General features: G+C 39.9%; 1 protein-coding gene across 1 annotated transcript in view; it reads left to right on the plus strand.

Moving 5' to 3' along the window:
• The window catches only part of CEP55 (centrosomal protein 55), a 36,919-nt gene extending 17,980 nt beyond the window's left edge, over positions 1 to 18,939 (plus strand). Inside the window, exons 4-9 of the mRNA XM_024192628.3 lie at positions 2,388 to 2,453; positions 6,056 to 6,197; positions 11,386 to 11,702; positions 13,477 to 13,548; positions 16,134 to 16,259; positions 17,764 to 18,939. Of these exons, the coding sequence (XP_024048396.2) occupies positions 2,388 to 2,453; positions 6,056 to 6,197; positions 11,386 to 11,702; positions 13,477 to 13,548; positions 16,134 to 16,259; positions 17,764 to 17,970 (930 nt within the window). The 3' untranslated portion in view covers positions 17,971 to 18,939. The remainder of the gene's footprint in view (positions 1 to 2,387; positions 2,454 to 6,055; positions 6,198 to 11,385; positions 11,703 to 13,476; positions 13,549 to 16,133; positions 16,260 to 17,763) is intronic.
• Positions 18,940 to 26,701: the final 7,762 nt, after the last annotated feature.

Genomic DNA, 26,701 nt, shown 5'->3' on the forward strand with positions numbered 1-26,701 from the left:
AACACTTGGCCACTGCTTCCATAAATGCAGCTTTCAATCCACAGCGGGCCAGTAGCTTGTACATAACCTGGCTACAGTCCTATGTCTTCATGCCCTCCAGTCTGGGCTGCTGCAACTTGATACTCTTAGGGGTAAGTACACAGCCTAAATGCTTTGGTTAGATGCAGCAGCCTGCTTCCTTTCTTCTGGAGAATGTGACAATGGATCCAAATATCTCTGGTTTCAGTGTTAAATTCTAGTTAGCATCTCTGCCACAAAATGGGAAGGATAGAAAGAAGGTGGTGACATTTTCTGGCTGCCTGCAGGGAAGATACTATTTTTGAATTGGTCTTGTTTAAAGAATTCATGCTACATTAAGTGCAGCATAAATCTTCAATGGAAATAACTAGCAATAGACGTTGTCCCTGTAAAGAGCTATTCTATTTAACAACAAACCTGCTGAGGATGGCAAATCCAAAGTAAACATCCGTTAGAGAGCTAGGGCAAAGAAGCTTTGTGGCCCACGAGAGCCAGTTTTTAGTGTCTTTAAAGCTGTATCATAGCCCCAAGAATTATTCTGTTGCTAATCTGTGCTAGCTTTCCTGCATAGTCACAGCTGAGAGATCGATTTAGGTATCAGTTATCAGAAGGATTCCTATTTACTTAATCTTAAACATAAAGTATGAGGAGGCAGATAAGAGTGAAATAATACCCTACCCATTAGATGACCTTTCCTGTCAGTAATCTTAAAACAGTACCCCACGTGTTCTTGGCTGGCTATTCCAAATGGAAACAGACTATCACAGAAGCAATTGTTGCCAAAACACGGGATTGTTTTATCTGCGGAGCAGGCTGATTACCAAAATAACTTTGTATTAATAGAAGTATTCTTCTTTCAAATTGTCATTAATAAATGAAGTGCAAAAAAGGTAAACTTAGACTTTTTGATTGGATATCTTCACAAACTTGAAAATGTGTATTGTAATGCCTCTTACAAATGCTAGGTGGTGTAAGAGTAGCATGTATAACATTAGGAAAAAATGAGGAAACACTTGTGTTCAGACATCATAGATACTGAGTTGTAATATTTATAGAAACGAAGTTTTTAATCAAAATACATCTAACAAATATTCAGGATTTAATGTTATACTTCATGTATACAGAATAGCTTATAAAAGTTCTAATACTTGCATTCAAGATCTCAAATTCCAGGGCTGCAGAATTTGTCCCCAAATTTATTCCTTGTTGCAGAAATGTGCTGCAGAATCTAGAGGTAGACTTTTCAAAGACATAAATTGGATTTAGGTGTCCTCACATATTTTGCCTCTGTCAATGTCCCCTGTACCTTTTTTAAAAAAAAAATAGCTTCTAGCACACGTGAATTGGAAGGTTCTTCAAAATATGAACAGTGTAAACTAATGTAGTGATGCCTATAAACTCTGAAACTGCTGCTGGTTATTATATACCTCTACCCCGATATAACGCTGTCCTCAGGAGCCAAAAAATCTTACCGCGTTATAGGTGAAACTGAGTTATATTGAACTTGCTTTGATCCACTGGTGTGCGCAGCCCCGCCCCCCCGGAGCGCTGCTTTACCATGTATATCCGAATTCGTGTTATATCGGGTCGCATTATATCAGGGTAGAGGTGTAGTTGGGTCTTAGCCCTGAAACTGACACTTTAAATGTCAATGCTATTTGATAACTGAACATTTTTAGAGAAAAACCTAGCTAATTATGTCCATCCTCCCTTGCCTTTCTTCCCTCTCATTCCCACGATCCCATACTGATTCCCATGCCTTCCAATGTGTTAAAAAGCCCCTACATAGCTGATGAAACTTCCATCTTCCCCCAGCAGTTCTGAATTATCAGTAAAAATCTGCAAGATAGTAACAACTTTACAGCAGAGCAAAATTCAGCTTAATAACAAGAAACACTTTACTGACTTCCATATTAAACTTAAACCATCAATTTTCTTAATTTACCAGAAGCTACAGCACAATACAGCAGTGCCACAGAAACAAAGATTGGATGTCTTTCTAAAATATGTCCTAGCTCAACCAGAAGTTATGGGCTTCATGAAGGAACTGAAGCAAAATTCTATGGCCTGTGTTTTATAGGAGGTCAGACTAGATAATGGTCCGTTCCAGTCTTAAAATCTGTGAAACTAGGGTTCCACCACAAAAATTAGATCAACTTGCAGCCAAATACAAGAGGGTGAATCAAAAGGTTTGATACTTGGAACACACTTGTGGATATAAGAGTATTTCTTCGGGCATCCTCATGATATCAGAATTACATGTATTGGTTTTTAACTCTGTAAGTGCTTCTTTCTTACAAGACTATAAGATTAGTTGAGAATACACTTTTCTAGAGGAAAAACATTAACACATTCTTCTTTGTCTGCAGAAAGCTGTAATGAACTGCACTGCATCACCAAGTAATCTTAATGAAGTTGAAAAACAATTGAAAGATGTAAGTTTCCTTTATAACATTATAAATGTATATTCACTATTGTAAGTATCTCCATGCATGACAATGTAAACAATACATAGCGCACTTGAAAGGGAAATTGAAAGACCTATTTCTATCTGAAAATATTAAACCCACAATTGTTAAAAGTAATCCTTAAGGTTATTATAACTGTAAGGTGTAAGAACAGTGTGCTATTTTTGAAGTTTTACTTTGTGCCTTTGACAACATTTTGTGTATAGTCAGATTCACTAGTTTTGTGGTGCAATTGTATTTCAGGTTTCCTGTACTGTTAGAATGCCATGGCTCACATGTTTTCTTTCCAGTCCTTGTCAGTGGGTACTTGCCAGTTAAGAGCCGCACCAAAGCTGAGAACGAAGAGGCAGTAGGCCACCAGGAGCACAAAGGAAAAAACAGGGAGCCTGAGCACATTTAGTGTTGATTTCAGGCCTGCCCAAAATACATCAATAGGGGAGCAGAACAAACCCTTGCAAAATTTGCCTCTTTATTTAAATAAAGAAATCCAGGCATATAAGGGTACCCATCAGAAAATAGCTCTGAGCCCATTTAAAGAAAAATCAAGTTAATAGTGATCCTTTACAAAGGAACTAAGAAAAGCATTGCCTTCTCACAATGCAAAGACAAACTTGCTAAAAACTTATGGGATCTTCTGACAGGTCCTTGGAAGCATTCCATCCTGGAATATTACCGTTATCAAGGATGGTGAGGAGTGGAAGCATTTTCAGATACTTTGTTTTAACTTTTATTTAAAGTGTTCTTTTGTTCAGAGATGGTTAGGGCAGCAAAAACCCAATCTGTTGGGTTTTTTCACTCCCTCCCCATGAATAAAATGGAGGTAAGTTTGTACCCTTCTCACCCCCCAAAAAAGTACTGTGCTATTGCTACTTTCTAAAACAGCAAAATAGGTGTGGTACCATGTCTGTTATGACTTCTGTCATAACTATAAAGGGAAGGATAACAGCTCTCCTGTGTACAGTACTATAAAATCTCTCCTGGCCAGAGACTCTAAAATCCTTTTACCTGTAAAGGGTTAAGAAGCTCAGGTAACCTGGCTGACACCTGACCCAAAGGACCAATAAGGGGACAAGATACTTTCAAATCTTTGGGGGGGGAGGCTTTTTTTTGTGCTCTTTGTTTTGGGGGTTGTTCACTCTTGGGACTAAGAGGGACCAGACATCAATCCAGGCTCTCCACATCTTTCTGAACAAGTCTCTCATATTTCAAACTTGTAAGTAAACAACCAGGCAAGGCGTGTTAGTTTACCTTTGTTTTCTCAACTTGTAAATGTACCTTTTACTAGAGTGTTTCTCTCTGTTTGCTGTACTTTGAACCTAAGGCTAGAGGGGGGTCCTCTGAGCTCTTTAAGTTTGATTACCCTGTAAAGTTATTTTCCATCCTGATTTTACAGAGATGATATTTACCTTTTTCTTTAATTAAAAGCCTTCTTTTTAAGAATCTGATTGATTTCTCCTTGTTATAAGATCCAAGGGGTTTGGATCTGTATTCACCAGGGAATTGGTGAAAAGTTTCTCAGGGCTTCCCAGGGAAGGGAATTAGCTTTGGGAATGGTGGCAGCGGACCAGATCTAAGCTGGTAGTTAAGCTTAGAAGTTTTCATGCAGGCTCCCACATTTGTACCCTAAAGTTCAGAGTGGGGAAGCAGCCTTGACAACTTCATTTGGCATTTCCAAACTTTACTAGAGTTAAAACATTTAATCTTTCCCAGGATGACTTGTCTGAGATCTCAGGCCTGGTCCACACTAACCCCCCACTTCGGACTAAGGTACGCAAATTCAGCTACGTTAATAACGTAGCTGAATTCGAAGTACCTTAGTTCGAACTTACCACGGGTCCAGACGCGGCAGGCAGGCTCCCCCGTCGATGCCGCGTACTCCTCTCGCCGAGCTGGAGTACCGGCGTCGACGGCGAGCACTTCCGGGATCGATCCGGGATCGATTGCCTGACGCCGAACCAGGAAGTAAGTGTAGACGTACCCTTAGAGTCAGTAATGGCGTGCACACCCTTGTAACTATTTTTACAATCTTTAGGTAGTGAAATAATGTCACGCACACATTAAACTTCACCTTTTAACATTTAATATGCATTGTTATGAACTGCACTATAAAATAAGCAACCCTTGGCTGATCTTCACAGGGAAACTCATCTGTACTGGCTATAGCAGTTTACCGGAACATTACATCACCTATTTAAATTTGTTTGGAGAATTTTGTATATAGGTATCTTTGCAGTCTTGCCAACAAGCAGCTGATAAGCTTAGGACCTAGACAACTGAGTTGTGTTAACACAACACACACTTCTAAATATTATGTTAGTTAAATTCTGTGATCTCCCATCTTCATGCAGCCAGTGGCCTGTGCTCCCCATTGCCATGCTGGAGCCTCCACATTTATCTGACAAATAAAATATGCAGAATTTTAAAATATTGTGCACAGAATTTTTATTTATTTATTTATTTATTTGGAGCAGAATTTTTAATTTTTTGGCACAGAACTCCCTCAGGAGTATTACATAGAAAACGGTCTCAATATTGGTAAACCAGCTTCTATGGGAGATAATTATGTAAGCGAAGAAAATGTTCTTTATGGCAGGGGAGATGTACACGTAGAGAAACTTGAATCCTGTAGTTTCAGTACTCTTGTTCTTCATCCCATATTGCAATATTGACAGTACAGACTTTTCACTTAAAGAAATTAGTAAATGGGAGATGTTGCATATCAATATTTAGTGCATTAAAAGGAAAATACAATTTTCATTAAACCTGTATTGTTAAATCTATGGGAGAGAGGTGACACCTTGAAGATTGGATATGTTGGTATATACGGATCATTTGAGGTAATCCCCAAACATTTCATGTTATCAGATCTCAATTTACATTATGGAAATAAAACTACTCTTTCCATAGTTAAATCTGTGAGTAGCCTTCTGCTATTAGCATGAGTTTTGAAATATGCTCATCTTTTAATTTACTACTAATTTTTCATTTGTATCTTCCTCCACAAGGAAAATACTTCCTGAATGTTTGGGGACTGATTAGACAAGGTGCATTTTATATATTACAGCTTGAAAAATCCAGAGTTCTCATTTTTGCAGACTTTTTTAAGTGGAACCTTCTGTTTCAAAAATGGCTTGACATAAACTTCAGCTTTGGTTTATTCTGTCCTCAGGGACCATTATTTAAATCAATCTTTCCAAAAAGTATTAGTTAATAGTTCTTTCATTTAAAATTAACTCCATAGTCCCTGGCTCTAAGGAGCCTTTTCTACTCCAAGAGATAAACTAATCTGTACTAGCACACCCAGTACAGATGTAGATAAATTCAAACTGTTGCAGTGGAAAACTATAATCTAACATTAAGATCTTCAACAAACTCACTTAACCTTTTCCATATAACAGACAGCAGAGATGTGAATATAAAATAGAAATTACTCAATGCAGAAAAGTTACTACATCTTGCAGACTAGAAATTAACTAGCTTTCCTTGGCTGTATTTTTGAGTATTGGAAAGAAAATGGGATGGTAATGTTCTAAAAATGTGACTAATACCGTTTTTTCCCCTGCATGAAGGCTCTGGAGAAAAACCAGCAGTGGCTGTTATATGACCAGCAGCGAGAGGCATATGTCATGGGACTGTTGGCAAGGATCTTTGAACTTGAGCAGCAGTTAGAAACAGTTAACCAACAGCAGGCAAAAGAGGCCACGGCAGAAGGTATTAATCTAAACTTTCCTTCAAAAGTGGACAAAAATCATGAGTTTTATTATTGTTTACAGTGTTGCTATAGCAGTGTTGGTCCCAGAATATGAGACACACAACGTGGGTGAAGGAATATCTTTTACTGGACCAACTTCTGTTGGTGAAAGAGACAAGATTCAAGTGCTACAGAGCTCTTCTTACCAGACCTGAAGAAGAGCCCTCTTGCGCTTGAAAGCTTGTCTTTCACCAACAGAACTGGGTCTAATAAAAGATTTTACCTTGTCTCTTAAGTTATATTATGACATTTGATAGAATAAGTCTGAGAATTGAAACACAAGAAAATCCCTAATTTAATGATAGAATTTAAGCATTTCCTAATCATTTCAGTTCCTTCATGCTGAAAGATGAGGAAAAAGATTGTACTTACCAGACTTACAAGAGTTCATTGCTATCTAGCTACACTCAAAACTGAACCCTCTGCATTTCTTGCTATTCAATCTGCTACAATGTGTGCCAAGAAAATACTTTTATTGCTCAAGGGTAAACTTGCCATAAAAAGTCAGCGATCCAACTTCTAGGTGGACTTTTTCTTGACGTTAACCTGTTATCCTTTTTGTTTGCATAAATAGTACTCTTTTAAGCAAACATCATTATGCCACCCATCCTGCACATTACACTCCTAACCAGTGTTGCAAATTCATTGAAGAGTCATTGCTTAGGTATGGATTTATTTTCCCAAAATACACATTGTAAAAGATGACTCATAGGAGGTGTTTGCAGATCGAAGACCTAACAATTTTTACAGCACAAAAAAAATTCTGTAAAATGGTGTTCACCATCCCCCATTCACCGGCAGTTGCATGATCTGGACCTCTAAAAATCTAGGGTGGACCATGCCTGCATGGTGTATTTAGAATCTGCAGTGGTGCAGCAAGTTTCTAGACCTCATTGTTGCAAAGAAAACACTAAAACTATGAACCCAGTTTAACATTGTACTGCTTTCTCCAGCTTTGCAGGCAGCTTGAAACAAGGGTGGTATGATGTCAACTTTCCTTTATTTTCTCTCCAATTAAGCTCCCTGAGATGTTGACTCTAAAGAATTAACTTTTTAAATATCAAAAGGCTATTTCATTGTTTTTGTGGATGGAATGAGGAAAAGTTTGGGTAAAACCCGTGGGGCCGGGAATTAGGAAGTGCTGGGGGAAGGAAAGGAGCAAAAACTCAAACATGGGATAGGAAAAGAAATGAAGAAGAAAAATAATGCTATTCCTCAAGGAGAGTAATCTTCCCAATAAATGATGCTAAAGTACTGAATCAAGGATGCCACACTTCACCTATTGATCTTTGTGCAAACAAACATCCACTGACATCACTTGGAAATCTACTGTGATTGTGCAGTCATAAACAACCCCCTTCCCCCCATGCACACCATCTCATAAAACAAAGTCTAGCCTTCCCCACAGAACAAGTCTGATAATCCCTATCATTTTTCCCTAACCATGCTCCTGTAATAGTCAAGCTACTCCTTCCTATTACTGCAATTAGATATTCCAGGGTACACACTGCCACTTGATGAGAGCTCCACTCTGTACACTTGTGTTTTGGGAGCTGCTATCTCAGGCTGCTGTCTTGGCTAATGAGCTAAAGGACATGGACTGGTATAAATTTTGTAATCCTTTGCTGGAAGCAGCACTTGCCTTAGTATCTATAACCGAACATTGGGAGTTGCAGAATTGCACTATCACAGCTTTTAGAGAAGCCAAGGCAGTACACCTGTTTTTGGGGAAAAGAAAAGTGAAGTAAGAGTGAACAGGGCATCCATGGTAGATCTCATTCAGTCTGACTTATATTATCTACATGTCTGTCTTGCATAAAGCAGGCTATAGTGGTTTACCGTTCTGTGGCAGGAAAACGGGTATGAAGGTGAAGCAAGTAAACAGATAAACTGACTGTGTTTTTGAGAAGCTGCATGGGGTGCTTCCAGCCAGATTGCCCACAGAAACCAATAGTGTGGACATCAGTGAACATGCACTTGATAAAAAGAACCTGTCCCTCACCAAGAGGAGGAGGACCTTGTTTCTAAGGGGGCTAGTGCTCTACCTGAATGAAAAAGGAGCAATGACTGGGATGAAATATGTGGTCAAGATTTGGGTGTAGAATTATCTGAAGAGATCAGTTGACAAACATATTGGAGAGGGAAATACAAGAAGAAATAAACGTCAAGGAATGACGTCACTATGTTGTGAAAAAAAATCTGTGTGCAGTGTAACTATTTTATACAATGTCAAGAATTCAAGTACAGGTTTACTGGTTTTTAAAACAGATTGTCACTATTTACTGGTATCTGAACTACTGGTTAATATTTAGAAGACCTGAATCAATATACAAGTTTTTTAAAAAGCAAAACTATCTTTGGATTGACCAGGTTATTTAGCAGTATAGGTTAGCGACAGACCCTAATAATATTCCATTGATGACTTGAAGAACATAGTTCTATCCAAATTTAATTTGGTTTTAGATTGCTTATAGATTGAACAAATGATGCCTGTCAAAAAGAAATTCAGTTTTTATATGAGGGACCAAGCAGCGTCCCTAAACGCAGGGTTGATTGCAGTATTTATGAAAAGTATTTTGGTTAGACTACCTGAATACACTTGACTCCTTAAAAGTGGTTGAGCATTCTATCAGCACTACACGCTACTGGGAAAACCTGACTTGAGTATTATGAATACTACACTGGGGAGGAGGGATAGCTCAGTGATTTGAGCATTGGCTTGTTAAACCCAGGGTTGTGAGTTCAATCCTTGAGGGGGCCACTTAGGGATCTGGGGCAAAATCAGTACTTGGTCTTGCTAGTGAAGGCAGGGGACTGGACTCGATGACCTTTCAAGGTCCCTTCCAGTTCTAGGAGATAGGATATCTCCATTAATTTACAATTTAATTTATTTACAATTTAGTAGTATCCACTGTCCTGACCTAAACATGCCACTTCTCAGTTTTTCAGGATTTTTCTGTTCAATAAAATAGATTACATGGATAATTTCCTATAATTCTACCTTTCATTTGAAGGGTGTATTTACAAATCATGCTACTACATTTTGACTGAGTAGAACTAGCAAAATATTGAAGTAGATTGGCAAGTATTGAAAAATCCATTCATCAGTGGTGAATGAGGGACCTACACAGTTGTGCCTATAACCTTAGAGATGTGAACCAACAGTAAATTTATGTAACATACTCTTCAGTCAACTTCATTGCTACTCTTTTCATAACTTTGCTAAGTTGGATCGTAGTGAAATCAGCCATGTATTGATTTCATTGGTGCTATTCAGATCCCTATGGGAAGCAGTAAAATGATCGGTCATGTTAATTTCATGCTGCTGCTTAGAAAGCTTAAGAGTGGCATTAGACACAGGCATACAGGATCTATTCATTGGAGAAGAGAATCCAAGAAGTCAGGGTATCAAAACCCCCCCCTCTCTTTAGTAACAACAAAGCCCTGGATGAGGGGAGAAAAACAGCTAGCACCGAGTGGAGTTTCACTTTTATAAGATTCCTACTATACACGTCAGAGGTGGATATGATAGAACTCCCAACCAGAATCTGGGAACAGCATCCTTATTTAAAAAAATAAAAAATCCCTCCCTCTTTCTGTACTGCTGAAGCAGGTGTCCTGCCCAAAGCAAACTTAAGCTAGGAATTGAAAAATCCTCATTCCAGGCAAATAGGAAACTTTGCAGGGTGAGTGTCATCTGCTGCAGAAAGTAAATTTTAAATAAGAAAGTTTTCTAGCCTTTATGCATGATGAGAGCCTTCCAAAGCCAAACCAAGCTGGAACCAATGCAATGCTCTGCTCTTCAGGCTGCAGGCAGACAGCTTTAGTGCTGTTATTGAGCTTCCATAAGTGTAAGTTTCCATTGCTGGTTTTATAGGTCCTGGAGGGCAGCACTGAAATTGACAGTCGGGTCAATTTCATTCTGCAGAAGCTGCTGATGACAACCAGAAGCCACAGCAGAGAACGGCATTGGGAGTACTCTGGGTAGGGGCCTCCAAATGAGCCTGTGAAGGGGAGAAGTGCAGTTGCAGAAACTCCTCCCTTGAAGCATCCAAAAAGCTGAGGGAAGCTTAGGGTACTGGAGACAAATTCCACCTCCAATCACAGCAGCATGTGTAAAGCAGAAGAAAACGTTTGCCCTGTTAAAAACCAAAAGGTCAAATACATTTCAGTAAACAGATTAGATTACTATTGTGGGATTTATTAAATATCAACACATATTGTTTCTACAGTATGATCAGCCTGAATAGTAAGTTACATTTTAAAACAGTTATTAAATAGAAAGCTGATATAGCTAAATACAATGTACACCACACAACTCTCTTTATTTCTTTTCAGTTACAGAGGATATGGCTTTCAGGGGCAAGAGTGTGGCCACACTTGTGTTTTCACCCCTGGCTAATAAGCCTTGTTCTTGGGCTACTAGTGTCTGGTGTACTTTTCAAGCCCTGACTTAAGCAATAGTCATTGGCTAGGAAGCTGGCACTTACAATCAAAGAATGTATTCTGCGCCGCAGCGGTGGAGATCACAAAGGCACAAAATCCTTCAACTAGTGTCAAGGAACTGATGATGTATAATCTGAAGAGGGCGGTATGTGATAGCCACTAGGTGGCCTGGCTCTCACACTGCCCTGTTAATGCTAACCTAGCAGTTAACAAAAACCTAAACTGTGGGAGCTTTGCAGCCTCTGTATTAGGAAGCCAAAATCCAGGACTGAGAATCCTGTGTTGATGGTGGGGCCACTCCACCCTCCCGTATACCAATGTGTTAGTGTATAGGAGCTATACAAGAGCCACAAGAGGCTGGGGGAGAATTTCTCCAGCTCCGGAGTTGCATGGGGCCAACATAAGCAATCCAACACAGTCCATCCTCACAAGCCCTGCCATGTAAGGGTTGGTGGGGATGTGTCTCTAGAACTGAGTACTATAGGGAGTCTGGGTTGCTATGATGCTATCATAAGTTAGAGCATCATCAGAAGCTATTCTAACTTATGCTGGGGGTTGATCTGGGCCTTGCAGCATGCTAGAATCCGGAGATCATATAGGTTGCATATGGCTACCCTAAGGTATGGCACAGAATCTAGCCCAGTGTCATTAAAGAAAGAATACTTTAGAAAACCACTGTTCTATAATTTCTGTCTTGTGAAGGTTACCTTCAAGAAGAAAAACAAAAATATTATGACCAGCTTTTACTGACTGCCAAGAATGATCTTGACACTGAAAGACAAACTATAACCCAGCTGAGATCTGAACTTAATGAATTCAAAAAGAAATATGAAGAAACAAAACGAGAAGTAATGAGTTTAAATAGCTTATTGCAGTCACAACGCAATGTTGCTACGCAGACTCTAGAAGATGAAAATAAAATCAAAGGAGATAAAATACAGAGGTTAAAGGAAGAGAATGAAACTACCAGAGAAAAGCTCAAAGAAGAAAAGAAGAAGACTGAAGATCTCTTATCTCAGGTAAGTGGATCTAGTATGTGAGTTTAATTATATTAGCAAAGGATTAAATTAAATATATTTTCAGCTCCTTAAGCACAAAAGAGGGTCATAATGGTCTGAAACTATTTTACTCTGTTAAACATTATCTGCTTTCTGCAGACATTTAGAGCTAGTCTACACTAGGAATTTAGGTCGATATAACGATGTAACTCAGGGGTGTGAAAAATCCACACACACCGAGCAAAGCATTTAAACAAGCTAAACCCCTAGTGTAGACAGTGCTATGTTGACAGAAGAATTCTCCCATCAACTTAGCTAGCACCTCTTAGGAAAGTGGCATAGATAGTGTCTACACTGAAGTGCTGCAGCTGTGCCACTGCAGTATTTTAAGTGTAGATAAGCCCTTAGAGCTCTTTTTTTTTTTTTTTTTTTAATTGTTTATTTGTTTTTTTTTTTTTTTTTTTTTTTTTTTTTTTAAATGATTAAAGGTGATGTCATACTCTGCAGTTTGTTGCTTTGGATTTGCATCAAAGGCCTCATGAAATCTTCTCTAGCTAGCACGTTCTTTACAACCACCAATTATTAGAAACTTTAAAAATCCACCAGATAAAAGTTTACATTTGTATGTAAATTGTATGAAGCAAATGCCCGACCATCTATTGTCCCTTGGAGAGAATACTTCACAGCAGCTAACCTAGTTCCAGTACCTAAGCTCAGTGATTCAATATCCTCCAGTGTTTACTTTACTAAAATCTGTTGTTGCATATTGAATGTTTAAAGCACCTATCTCGTTTCATACACTGTGCCCCTCACTGTAGTTCTAGCGCTTTTTCCCTCTGTGGGAGCATTGCTTGTGAAAGGACAGTTGTTTGTCAGAAGTATCAGTTAACATGGTTGCTATGGATTCCACTGATATATTTTATGGAAAGCTATATGCTTACACCAAACATCTCATGGGCACAATGGATAAAACAACAATTGAGTAAGACTAAACTTTTTGTAATAGTCATTATGCAAAGCACAATTTAAATTCAAGCAATTTATTGTGACTAGTTTATGCTTTGGCTAGCCCTGTTGAAATGTTTTCATCAGTATCAGATTTTAGGTATTGTAAATTGTTTTCCTTGTACAGGACACAGCACTATTTGTACTGCCTGACTGCTCACAGCTGGACTCCATTTGGACCTTAGGTCAGAAGGAACTATGGTCCTGATGCAAACTGTACGTAAGGTCCAAAGGGAGGCAAATCTGGATATTGACCAGGAATCTGGGTGTGAACCTGGACCAGCAGGGGAGGTGCTGAAGTAGGCAACTGAAGCCCTCATGGCATCTGGATTCGGTGGGGCTAAGGGAAGTCTGTAGAGTTTAGCTAATTCTCTAAGGCTGTAAGAGTTACTGGAGCTAAACTGCTTGTTGGTATCTGCTGCTGCTTGTGGCTATTACCCAGGTACTTGGAGGAGAGGAATATTTGCATGTGGCAACATGGAATTAATTTCCTGGATTCCGAGAGCCTGATGTACAGCCTGTTGAAGTCAATAAGCTTTCCATTGACTTAATCACCTAGAAAAGCTTTCAGGACACATGTTTCCCTTCCGTGTGACTTCAATTCACTGAAGAAGAGTGCAGGGAAGTTCAGTTGGCTTGGATACTATGTATGAGAGATTTCCTTGAGCACTGGAATATGTAAACTCCTAGTTAATCCTGTTTTTTTTTAAAAAGTCAGTCATTCTTTGAGATTTAATAATTACTATATGTAGAAGTTATTGGTTACAAGTGCCTTCTTTCCACATTATAGGTCCAATTTCTTCATAAATCTTTGTTCAAACAACAAGAACAACACACCAGGATAGCTTTGTTGGAACAACAGGTACCAAATTACATTCTTAAGTTTTAGTTGATTTAATAAGTCATATTAATTAATGCACATGACTCTTAACATCCTTAAATTTTATTATGCGCACAAGGTTTTTAAAAATGAAACATCCTCAAAGTGCATGTTAAGAACTGATAGTTGATGGCTGATAAAAGCAGCAATTCATTCATATTCTAACGTTGGAGCTTTCTCAAGATAATGCATGTGAGAACGAAGTTCAGATATAAATGTGAGACTTACCTGACATGAGGCTGCAAAAATTCTATATGAATTTTTAGTTCCCCAGTTAACCCTTGTCAAAGTATTGTTGTGGTAGATTTCCCCACATGTAGCAAAGTAATCTTTGCCTTTCATCTTATTGCTGTACTCTGTAGTATGTTATTGGTGGTAATTTCAGTCTAATTACAGGCTTACTGATTACATGCAGGCTTTGGATAAAATCACTTTTGCTTTAAAGTTGTTCTGAAATTATATGGACACTTCCTTACAATCTTAAATCTATGCTGTTTTATAAATCAACTCTATTTCAATAGACAACCTCTCCCTCCAACCGCTTTAAATAAATAAGCTCTTGTTCTGACTGTTCACATCACTGAATTATTTTGTCAGAGCAAATTTGTAACAAGGAAAGGAGCTAGAGAAATTGAATATGGTAATTTAAGCAAATGCTACCAGGCCTATATAATTAATAGTCAAACATAAACATGTGAACTATACTATGTCAATTAAAATGAAAATCTGATATTCTATCTTTAAAACATCAATTAACTTCAACACTCTTTAAGAACAGACAAACTAAAATGTGTAATTCTTTTCCCAACAAAACATTGATCTCAATAGTTCTGTTCCTTGCATTTCCCTGCACTCTTCTTGCTGTCGAAACTTTCCTCCAACTTTATTTTTTATTATTCATATCTTTTAAAGATACTAGAGTATGTGTGTATAAAATTAATATGTGCACCCATGTACTGTTTAGAAAATGGTCATTGTGGTGTTGGAACCCAAGTTTAACAGATCAGCAATGTCAAGTTTATAGTATGGATGTCTTTCAATGTTGTCTTTGTTTCACTTTGAGAAAAATGTTGAGGGGAAAGTTGTTTCTATTTTCTAACCACAGGTTGTGCCATATGGTCTTCCGTAGTATGTTCATAGTCAAACACTGACTTCAAAATCTCTTCCTGCAGACACATTGATTTATAGCACGGTGTAAAGAGAAACTGCACCATTTATACTGTTGTAATTTTGTGCAGCAACTCGCAGACCTAAAATATAGATTAAATGTATTCAACCCCTAACATTTAACAAAATGAAAACCATCCAACCAATCAAAACAAATGGGTGGAGAGAGGGGTGGAACCCTGGAGTGAGCTCCTGGCCCATTGGAGTCTATGCTTCTACCACTGAATTTAGTGGAAACAGGCTTGCTCCTCAGGTTTTAGATGGTATTGAAGGGAGACAATGTATTAAAAATGCTAAAAGACTTATTTTACATACTTGTCTTATGTCCTCAGGGCCGGCTTCAGGGTTTTGGCCGCCCCAAGCAGCCAAACAAACAAACAAAAAAAGCCGCGATCGCGATCTGCGGTGGCAATTCGGCGGGACGTCCTTCGCTCCGAGCAGGAGTGAGGGACCGTCCGCCGAATTGCCGCCGAACAGCTGGACGTGCCGCCCCTCTCCGGAGTGGCCGCCCCAAGCACCTGCTTGGTAAGCTGGTGCCTGGAGCCGGCCCTGTATATCCTGATGGAAAACTGTTTCGTTCCCGAAGGGTAACAGCAGCTTTCAGCTATGTACTATCTAATGACCACACAAGAAATAGTAATTGGGGCATAGTAAACATGGCTGCTTGCTGAGAATGTTATGCCTGTGGGAGTAACTGGTATACTAAGAGGATGATTGTTTGTGGAACATGGGAAACTAGAATCAAAGGTCAGGATGCCCGTTCTGGATACAGCTCTCCTGTTGATGGAACCTTAGAATAATATTGTTATCTTAGTACTCAGCTGCTTTCTAACATCATTTAGCATATTGACACCATTTACTAGTGGTTGGATTAAATTCTGTCCACATTCCTTAATGTTTGTAGAAGATGCTTTTCATCAGCTAATGGCCTATTGTTCTCATATTTTCTACATTTATATTGTGTTTTGATTTTTTTGACATCTATAAATCTTCAGTGGCTTTGTAGCAAGTCTGTCTGTTACAGGATAGTATCTTGTGAAACTCCTTAGTCTTGTGTCTCCTTAAAATTCTATATATTTTAATGGAAAGCATGGTCACAGTATGCAAGCACAGATGTCATTAGTATTAATAGGAGTTATACGTGTGCAATGCATAAAGCCAATGGCCTGATACTGTCCCTGAGAAGTGGGATACTTTTCCCACCCACATTGCCATGGTATCATACTGTAGTCACACGGTGACTAATGCCATTTTCAGCCTCTTTAGAGCACAGTGTTGTAGCTTAAAATTTAATAGATTAATGTGCAACCAGTCAAAAATTGAAACTTCTCTCCAAGAGTAATTCTTATTCTGTAGTTCTAGCTCTGTAACTTCTCATTTTTTCTCATTGCATTTACCAGATCCAAATGTGTACTGCAGATTTTGAGAATGAAAAGCTTGATCGCCAGAGCTTGCAGCATCAGTTGAATAAAGTTCTTAAGGAGCTACGCAAGGCAAGGGAGCAAATAACACGACTGGAGCCCTTGGTGAGTGCTGAATGACTTACAGCTGAATTCAAGCAGTCTGCCTTCACCAGGGGTCTTATTTCTGTACATATGCATGGAACTCCTATAGGTGATGGAGCTGCTTGCACTCATCAGTGAGAGAATAAACCCCAAAGCCTGTAGATCACTCAATAGAAAAACTGAGGAATAGGCAAGAGTAACTTAGTAAACCCTTGGCTACGTGATTCTCCTGAAGTGCTCCTTCCCCTGATTGTGTGTCCTAGACTAGAATTTTTTTGAAGCTACTTATTGGTCATGGTTTTTTGCATCTTTCTCTTCATTAGGTTCGTTCGGTTAGTTTAGATCACTTACATATACACAGTCTCCCTTAGCTGGCTGCTGCTCCCTCTAATTCTGTTATTACAGTGGTGGGTGGCTGTGTAACCCTAAGGTAAATAGCAATATGTGTTGTGTCATTTGTCAGAGGCTGATCTGTTCTTCATTTTGCCTCCCCTGGCTCCAAAAGCCACTTGAGCAAGAGGGAATGGAAGGATGTCACTAGCACTGCAGTAGTTTTATCTTAAGCCAGTTTAAGAGACTAATACCATGGCCTTTGCAGTCATGCAAAAGACTGGTGCTGCAGGCAAATAGCACTAAACTAAAAATGTTTGTTTTCCTCAAAGGTGCTCACTCCTTCATTCCCAACCCCACTGTAAAATGGTAGAACAGAACACTTCACAAGAAAGAGTAAAAGAAACAGTATTTACACTCTGCTGTATCTTATCCCGAATGCTGTATTTTTCCCATGTGCCTGCAGGCCACGCTCTTGTTGTTAAAGCAACAGGTTCTTGCCCTAAGAACAGCAGTTAGCTGTATACTGGTTGGTGGGTGGGGAAGAACTATTCATGTCTTTGGTATCCCAGTGCCCCTCAGCTTTAACAGGAACAGTGGTCACTTCTGATACACATTGTGGGGAATGGAACTGCTGCCAGGGAAGCTAGTGTTCTGTGTACCTAGAGCAGCAGTACTGCTAGATGCAGGGCAGCAGACTACTAGCCAGCCTGAAACTTGCTCGTTACAGAACATTGGGCTGCCATATTCCTGCAGCCTTGTACTTCAATGTAAATGTCGTTTGCAAGCCAGCAGCTGTGAACATCCATGTGCTAGAAGCTCTTCAGAACAAGGTACTAATAGTTCAGCCATCTTTGGTGTATACTCTTGGATTGTGCTCAACTTTTCTTGTTTCCCCACAAAATTGAGATACACAATAATTTAAAGGGACATAAACTTGAAACCTAATCAGGTTCAAAAAGAGTTAAAAGAAATGTTAGGAACTACAACTGCACTCAGAGCCCATTAGCAATATTTGTGGTTGTACAGCTAATTGCATTGCTATTTTTAAATGTTCTTTCCCCAAATGCTGTGAGGGTGCAGGACTTTACCTATTGGATACAACTGTGCTGTCAAATGCACCCTGTATAGTACACTTTAGGCTGCCAATTTTATGTGACTATAATGGCTTCAATTGAAAACTTTTTTTTTTCAGAAACTCCAAGAATTTGGACGTACAGAGCCATCAAATGGTTTGCAAGCAGCATTCGAAGATATGTTGACAATAAAAGACAAAAATCCCTCACTGAAACGTTCAAATCTACTTGATGAAAGCTTCCTTGAGTGTCCCAAATGTAAAGTACAGTATCCAACAAGCCAGCATAGAGAGTTACTAGCTCATATTGATTTCTGTGCAGATTAAGCTCCAAATGGAATTGCCATATGTATACTGCATTTTAAATGCAGCCAGGATTCTATCCTACAAAAGGAAAAAATGGCTTTTTAACTCCTTTTCTTTTTTTAAGGTTGTATAAAAGACTAGCACATTAGTTTCATATTCCAATTTAACAAGAATGGAAAATTATTGTAATTTATTTTGCTTTGTATAAATATTTCACTCAGCATTTTTGTGAAAAGTTATCTGGAACCACAAGTTCAGTGAATGAGAATTTATCAGAAATAGGAATATTTTAAAATGGTAAACTACTGACTTTGTTTTTGCACTATTAAAGCTATGTATTGGGGCCAGTAGAAATAACAGCTAACTCCCATAAACTGTCTTCCTCTGTTTCCCATACCCAGCTACCTTGCTCCACATAAACAGGCCTCAAAATGAAGAGTGACATACTTCTAGAGCCTCATAGCTAGAACCACCATAATTGAGAATAGCTATATAAATTTGGTTTTGGCCCTAATACAATAATTGCATTCCACTAGAGAATAGGTTCAACATCTTGATACCGTAAACTGTTTTGCAAGAGGCGTTAAGATGTTTTTTCTACTGATGGGTGGTGTTTTCAATGTGTGTCTTACTCAGCACTCGCTCCCTTGTATCAAACAATCTGGCGCGAGCTAGGGCTGTTATGGAAATGGTGGTCAGTGAGCAAACTCTTCTCAAACCAATATTAAATGTGGAAAACAAATTTCTTCCCAGCAAATATTAGTCTACTGAAAAATTGGAAGCCCCAGTTTCAGAGAGCAACCAGGCACCTTTTTAGAAGCTGAAATGTCAGTTTATTATGTTGAAGCACACTCCTGTTTGCACTTCTATATCCTACTTCTTAAAGTTGGGAAATATAACTTACCAGAAAACCTGTTTTACTTCTGTGTGGGGTTTTAAGAGTCCCTATTTTGCAAATGGAATATTAATAAAATGCAGTTGGGTTTCTCATTCTGAAGTCACTGTACTTTTTTTTTTTTTTTTAAATAATAAGGAAAACTAATAAAGGCTTGCACACTGGTAAGTAATACTGTGGCAAATTATGCCCTTTGCAAAACTGTCACTGTTATTAGTGTTTTGCTCTATTTGAACCTGCGATGGATTCTTCTGTATATGTAATTAGAAATGTCTAACTAATAGTGCTTAAATACTAGATTCATCTTGACCTTTCTTAGAATTGTTTCTATCTTGAACAGTGGTGGTCTTTTTATAAAAAGGTTAACTTTTTACCACATACCTATGAGTACCTAGGAACATAGGAATTGCCATAATGGATGAAATGCCATGATCCATCTTGTCCAATATCCTGTCTCTGATAGTGGCCAGTATCAGATGGTGCAAGAACCCCATAGTAGGCAGATGTGGAATAAAGTACCCCAATGAAGGTCTCATCCTAATAGTTAGAGATATGTCTTAAATCTTGAAGATTGAGGGGTTTTGTTCTTTCCAAAACTTGGTTTGTATTTACTGTTATAATGCTGGATGATACCATTATCCATCCCTTGGAATCTTACCAAGTTCTTGATCTCTGTGATGTTCTGTGGCTTAGTTCTACAGTCCAATTACACATTGAGTGAAAAAGTATTTTCTCATCAGTATTGAATTTAACTTTCAATGTCTCTGCACTGTCACCTTGTTTGTGTGATGAGACAGGGAGAACAGAAGCTCCTGATCTCCCTTCTCCATCATTTGTTATTTTATATACTTGTATCATGTCTCCTTCGTGAGTTTTTCCATGCCTCTGATTGATTGGTGCCCTTCTTTGAACCCCTTTTATTTCTGCAATATCCTTTTTGAGATGGGGTGACCAGAACGGCACTCAGTATTCCAGGTGAGTGCTTACAATCAATTTATATAATAGCATAAAAAATATTTTCCATATTCTCCATTCTATTCCTTATGCATCCTAACATCCAGCTTGCTTTTTTTGACTACAGCTGATCATTGAGCAGAAGTCTTCATCAAGTTGTCCTGAGGCCCAGGTACCTTTCCTGACTGGATAGTTAATTTAGAAACCTGTAAGCATATGAGCAGTTCATTTCTCCCCCTCACCCCTCATTCTGTATTACTTTGCATCTATCAATATTGAGCTTCATCTGTCATCATGCTGCCCATTCACCTCCTTTGGTTAAGTCCCTCTGAAGTAGAGCGAGGTGAATAATGGGGTATTCAATTCGCTGGCTATTTTGAAAAAAATTTTTAAAAGGCGTTTTAGGTCAAACTGAAAATGACATTTTTCAGTGAATCAGTAGAGAATTTGAGTGAAAACTAATTCAGCTGTTTCAGCAGTGTCAAAATGAAACATTTTGTTTTGCATTGTCACAAAAGCAAAGGAAACACAATTCACAAAATAAAGGTGTGGGGAGGGAAGTAGTGCCTGCCGTATAAGCTTTAACCTAATGGTTAGAGCACTCACCTGGTTATTTCCCCCTCCCCACCATGTAGCAGGGATTTGCACTTGGGTCTCCCCCACTGCAGGAGCGTGCCCTATGGGGGTTGCCTCACTCTCCTCTTGAAGCTGTTCCGCTTTTTATAACCAATTAATCATTGGAGCAGGAACTTGAACTTAAATCTGTTATATCCTGGGTAAGTGGTGTACCTACCAGGCTATAGGGTCATTCTCGCTCTTGTTCCCTGGCCCAATGACTACATTGTCATTCATAATAGTTGATAACAGATTTTTTTTCTTTAATGAAATAGTTGCATAACAACCCTTCAGTTGCAGCTATTTTCAAATACCAAGATCATCATCCTTTAAAAACCACCATTTCAACTCCTAACCATATGTTTGCTCATGCAAGTCCGTCTTTGATTTCCGTGTTCTTATCTGTTTCTTTGCTAAAACCTCCTTAGCGTATTGCCTAGCTGTTTTATTTGACATGTGCAAATAAGACTTTTATAAATGTCTTCATGCAAGAAATGCAATAAACAATCTGTTCCCAACTATTCAATTAAAATTCAGTAAGAAGGCACATTGTTTAACTATACATGTGAGGAAGACTATCAAGTTGAAGCACACAGACACATTTAGAGTTGGTCATGTATCACCGCGCACCTGAAAAGAATCATGGAAACAAAAACACAGTGCCTTCAAGGGATCTATGGAGAACAGATTCTCCCTCTAAAGTGTAGCAGAGAAGGGATGGAGGATTACACAATTAAAATATGCCAACAGAGCTGATGTAAAAAGCATTTTAATATTGACCTGTCACATGCTGTAAACTGGCTTGCACTGTCACATCCTGTTTTGATACAACTCGAAGAGCTTTCAAATCTACGCAGCCAGTTTGGATTGAACAAAATTAAAGACTGGTAATAAGCTACTATGTGATCACATCCTTACACTTGAGATTTTTACCTTATTCAAAGTTATGGTTCCACACCCACTAACTAGGGTCCTTGATTTCAAAAGGGCTAACTTTAAACAATTAAGGGAATTAGTTAGGAAAGTGGACTGGACTAAAGAATTCAAGGATCTGACTGTGGAGGAGGCTTAGAATTACTTTTTCAAAGTTACAGAAACTATCTAAAGCAGGGGTCGGCAACCTTTCAGAAGTGGTGTGCCAAGTCTTCATTTTCACTCTAATTTAAGGTTTCACATGCCAGTAATACATTTTAATGTTTTTAGAAAGTCTCTCTATAAGTCTATAATATATAACTAAATTGTTGTTGTATGTAAAGTAAATAAGGTTTTTTTAAATGTTTAAGAAGCTTCATTTAAAATTAAATTAAAATGCAGAGCCCCCCTGGACCGGTGGCCAGGACCCAGACAGTGTGAGTGCCACTGAAAATCAGCTTGCATGCCACCTTTGACAAGCATGCCATAGGTTGCCTACACCTGATCTAAAGCTTACATCCCAAGCAAGGGGGGAAAATTTCATATGGAAAGGTTTCAGACCAAGCTGGATGAGCAAGCATCTCAAACAGGTGATTGAGAGAAAGCCTACAAAGAATGGAAGATGAGATGGATCAGCAAGGAAAGCTACCACTTGGAGGTCAGAAAGTGTAGTGATAAAGTGAGAATTGCCAAAAGCCAAACAGAGTTGGAGCTTGCAAAGGGAATTAAAACCACTAGTAACAGGTTCTATAGCCGTATCAATAAGAACAAAACAAGGAAAGAAGTGGAACCGCTAAACATTGATGATGGGGTGGAGATTAAAGATCATCATGGTGTGGCCTAACAGCTAAACAAACACTTTGCCTCAGTTTTTAATGAGGCTAATGCACAAGGGCCTGTAAAAGGGATTGTTTTTTACCCTCATCTGAAAAAAAATCTCATCAATATAGTTTTGGTAGCTGCATTGACCTTTTTCTTATATACAGTACATATGATACTCCTGGGGGAATTCTGCATCACTGCGCAGAATTTATGTCCCCCACAGCTTTCTTTGTTTCCCTGCAGAAAAATGACTTTCTGATGTGGAAGCAAAGGGAAGCCACAAAACCCGGTCATGCGACCCTCCCTAGCAGTATGTTTTGGGTGCCCAGGCCAGCTGACAGAGACTTAAATCACTGTGGGGCCAGGGCAGGACTGCGGAAGACATGGCTGGTGGCTCCGACCCTGCGCCAAGCTCAGCGGCTAGTCCCAGCTGGGCGGGGAGGACGGGACTTCCTCTTCCCCTGCACAGCATCCGGGGCTGGGTCAGACCCACTCCCTGATTTCTCCCCAGGCTGTAGGAAGCTCTGCAAACTCTCCCCATCCCCTACCCTTCGCTTCCTGCACCCATCGTGCCTCAGCTGCAGCGGGAGGGGTCACTATACAGGGAGCTGCTCCCGCACCCGTTCAACCCCCATGCATCCAGACTCCCTCATACCCAGACACTCCCACTGAGCCCCACTCAGATCTGACCCTCCCCCGATGAACCCCAGGCACCTGGACTACCCCGAAGAGCAACCCACATCCCCAACCTACTGAGCCCCAACTAGATGCACCTGGATCCCAACCCCACTGAGCCCCAGTCCTCCAGCATCTGGACACCCCTACTGAGCCCCCCCACACACACCCAGACCCCCCAGCTGAGCTCTATCCCTGCTCCACTCAGACCCCCCCTGCTAGCCCTAACCACCTTCACCTGGACCCCTCTGCAGAGTCCCATTACCATTGCACCCAGAACCCCCCAACAAGCCCCTGTGCATCCAGATCCCCCCCCCCCACAGTCAGATCCCCCACTGATCATCCTCACCCAGATTACCCCACACAGAAACCTCTCAACCCCCCCTGGATCCCCCCCCACTAAGCCCCTCCACACTTGGATCCTGCCTTGCTGAGCCTGCCTACCCACACCCGGTACAACTGGCACAGAGGGGCAGGGCTCTGGGGTGTTTCTGGGGCAGGCCCGGTCCTTGCGCTGTGTCAGGGTTGGGTGCAGCCTCACTGCTGAGTCTGTGTCCCAGGGGGATGGGGAGCTACACAGTGATCTCCCACCTCGGTGCAGCCAGTGGTCTGTGCTCCCCAATGCCATGAGAACAAGAACATAAGAATGGCCATACTGGGTCAGATCAAAGGTCCATCCAGCCCAGTATCCTGTCTACCAATGCCAGGTGGCCAATGCCAGGTGTCCCAGAGGGAGTGAACCTAACAGGTAATGATCAAGTGATCTCTCTCTTGCCATCCATCTCCACCCTCTGACAGAGGCTAGGGACACCATTCCTTACCCATCCTGGCTAATAGCCATTAATGGACTTCACCTCCATGAATTTATCTAGTTCTCTTTTAAACCCTGTTATAGTCCTAGCCTTCACAACCTCCTCAGGCAAGGAGTTCCACAGGTTGACTGTGCGCTGTGTGAAGAAGAACTTCCTTTTATTTGTTTTAAACCTGCTGCTTACTAATTTCATTTGGTGGCCCCTAGTTCTTATATTATGGGAACAAGTAAATAACTTTTCCTTATTCACTTTCTCCACACCACTCATGATTTTATATACCTCTATCATATCCCCCCTTAGTCTCCTCTTTTCCAAGCTGAAGAGTCCTAGCCTCTTTAATCTCTCCTCATATGGGACCCGTTCCAAACCCCTAATAATTTTTGTTGCCCTTCTCTGAATCTTTTCTTATGCCAGTATATCTTTTTTGAGATGAGGAGACCACATCTGTACACAGTATTTAAGATGTGGGTGTACTGTAGGAGCAGGATTTTATAATTGTACTAAGAGAATTAATGTATGATTTGATTTTATCCTGCCAGCCACCCTTCTTGAATAGCAGAAAGGAATGACAGACCAGAACAATCCTTATGACTGATTATGGTCACCCTTTTGTTTTAGGATAAGTTATAATGTCTACTATGGTTTCCTATATGTATTGCAAATTAGGCATTCTAGTTAAATATACATTTCTTTGTTTTAAGGTTTTAGTAAGTAAGAGACAGGATCTTGTATCTATGTTAAGGAGATTAGAGGAATATTGAGGGCCTGAAGCCCCAATGTGAATTGTTTTAGTTATAAGATTTAGCAAGGCTTGATTTACAATGTATTCTGCTGAATATAAAATGCTGTCTGTATACCTTTGAAGGTTTCTGTAAGAGATTGTGTGAATGAGGAGTGCATGCATCAGGAAAAGATAAGGTGTGAAAGCCATCACAAATGTCCAGATGGTCAAGAAAAAGTGAGTGACTTGGAAAAACCAGGAGACAATCAGAAAACATCCATTGTATCTGATGCTAAACACGTTAGCATCATTGACGACCTCAGAGGTGAGGCAGGCACCCCCGAAGGTGAGACAACAAATAGGAGATAACAGTGGGAAGCCCGACAATAACCATCAAATGATAACACCACTTAAGGACTAATGATTACAGGATGACAAAATGCATGGACTCAAATGGGAATTTACAACTGGGGTGTTTTGCCATGGAACTCTGGGTTCAGTCCTGCAAAGCCTCGGAGCATTGGATCGCGACCAACAAGAGCCCAGCTCCTCACTTGTGCTTAATCTAACTGGCCATTAGATTGACTTGAGCTACAACAGACTGATAACTATAAACATCAACTGGCAGGACTGTGTGTGTGTGTGAGTGAGAGACTAAAAAGCATATGCTAACTGTTGTATTTCAATAAATTCAGTGTTTTTGCCTTCTCCTATACAAAGCACATGAGATCTTTATAGAGCATAACAGTACCATGGATTTATATAAGGGAAATAAGATATTCTCTGTCTTATTCTCTATCCCGTTTTTAATGATTCCCAATATCCTGTTTGCTTTATTGACTGCCGCCGCACACTGCGTGGACGTCTTCAGAGAACTATCCACGATGACTCCAAGATCTCTTTCTTGATTAGTTATAGCTAAATTAGCCCCCATCATATTGTATGTATAGTTGGTTATTTTTTCCAATGTGCATTACTTTACATTTACCCACATTAAATTTCATTTGCCATTTTGTTGCCCAATTACTTAGTTTTGTGAGATCTTTTTGAAGTTCTTCACCGTCTGCTTTGGTCTTAACTATCTTGAGCAGTTTAGTATCATCTGCAAACTTTGCTACCTCACTGTTTACCCCTTTTTCCAGATCATTTATGAATAAGTTGAATAGGATTGGTCCTAGGACTGACCCTTGGGGAACACCACTAGCTACCCCTCTCCATTCTGAAAATTTACCATTTATTCCTACCCTTTGTTCCCTGTCTTTTAACCAGTTCTCACTCCATGAAAGGATTTTCCCTCTTCCTGCTGGAGCCTCCACATTTATTTGACAAAATTTGCAGAATTTTAAAATATTGTGTCCAGAATTTTTAATTTTTTGGCACAGAATGTCCTTAGGAGTAATATGTATATAAAATGTGTACTGTATACAGCGTATATATTTCACTAAAATAATATTACCAACAAAAACCAGGATTAGCCATATGTAACAAATCCATCATTCTACACTATTTTATCCCATCCCTCCTGGCTATTTTGAGTCCTAGATGAATGTGATCATTTCACCACATGCAAAATTAGCAGTGACGGCACCTGTATGACAGTTTATTTTGTCTTGCTCTACAGCTGCAAACTGGCTGCTGTCAGCCAGTGATAACCTGAGCTCACATAGCTACCCCGATGCAAACTCCTAGTCTGGACAGGTAAAGCCACTTTGAGCAGTAATTTGCACTAGTGTAGCTTACCCCTGCTTGAAAATGGAGTAAATGGCACAGGTGCACATAGCTGCACTGAACAGCAACTCTCCAGTGCACATAAATCCGTATTCCCAGGAGCTAGGGGCTCTTCCAGACCCTATAAATTCCAATGGATGAGTGAGGTTTCTAATTAAGAAGTGATTATGCTTCCACAATCAGTAACCACAAGATCAAATGGAAAAAGGCACTAGTTCAAGTTCAGAGGTAAGTGTCACATTTGGAGTTCTGAAGCCAAACAGATTGTGAGATGTGACAAGCATTTATCAAACTCCCAGAACTCAGAAATGGCAGGGTGAGTCACTTCAAAGGGCCACAGACTAAGTCATTGTGAGCTTTTCTTCTCTGTCCCAAATATCCCAACCTCCAAGACTTGCCATCCCTCCCTGTGCCCCCATCTACCCCAAAAGGATCATCCTTTCACCCATATACTCCTTTTAGGACCCCTAGTAAGCTACAACTCACATAACTTCACTCATGCATGGCTTCTGATCCCACCTCTCTATGCAAAAGCTGCTCACAGTTCCCAGGCAGAAGTAGTTTCAAGGGCTCCTCCCCTGAACTCAGCAATGTGGGCCCTTGCTTCACCTCCCCACC

Source organism: Terrapene carolina, unplaced genomic scaffold (genome assembly GCF_002925995.2).
Source record: "Terrapene carolina triunguis isolate 2854851 unplaced genomic scaffold, T_m_triunguis-2.0 Scaffold95, whole genome shotgun sequence".
NCBI classification, from domain to species: Eukaryota; Metazoa; Chordata; order Testudines; family Emydidae; genus Terrapene; species Terrapene triunguis.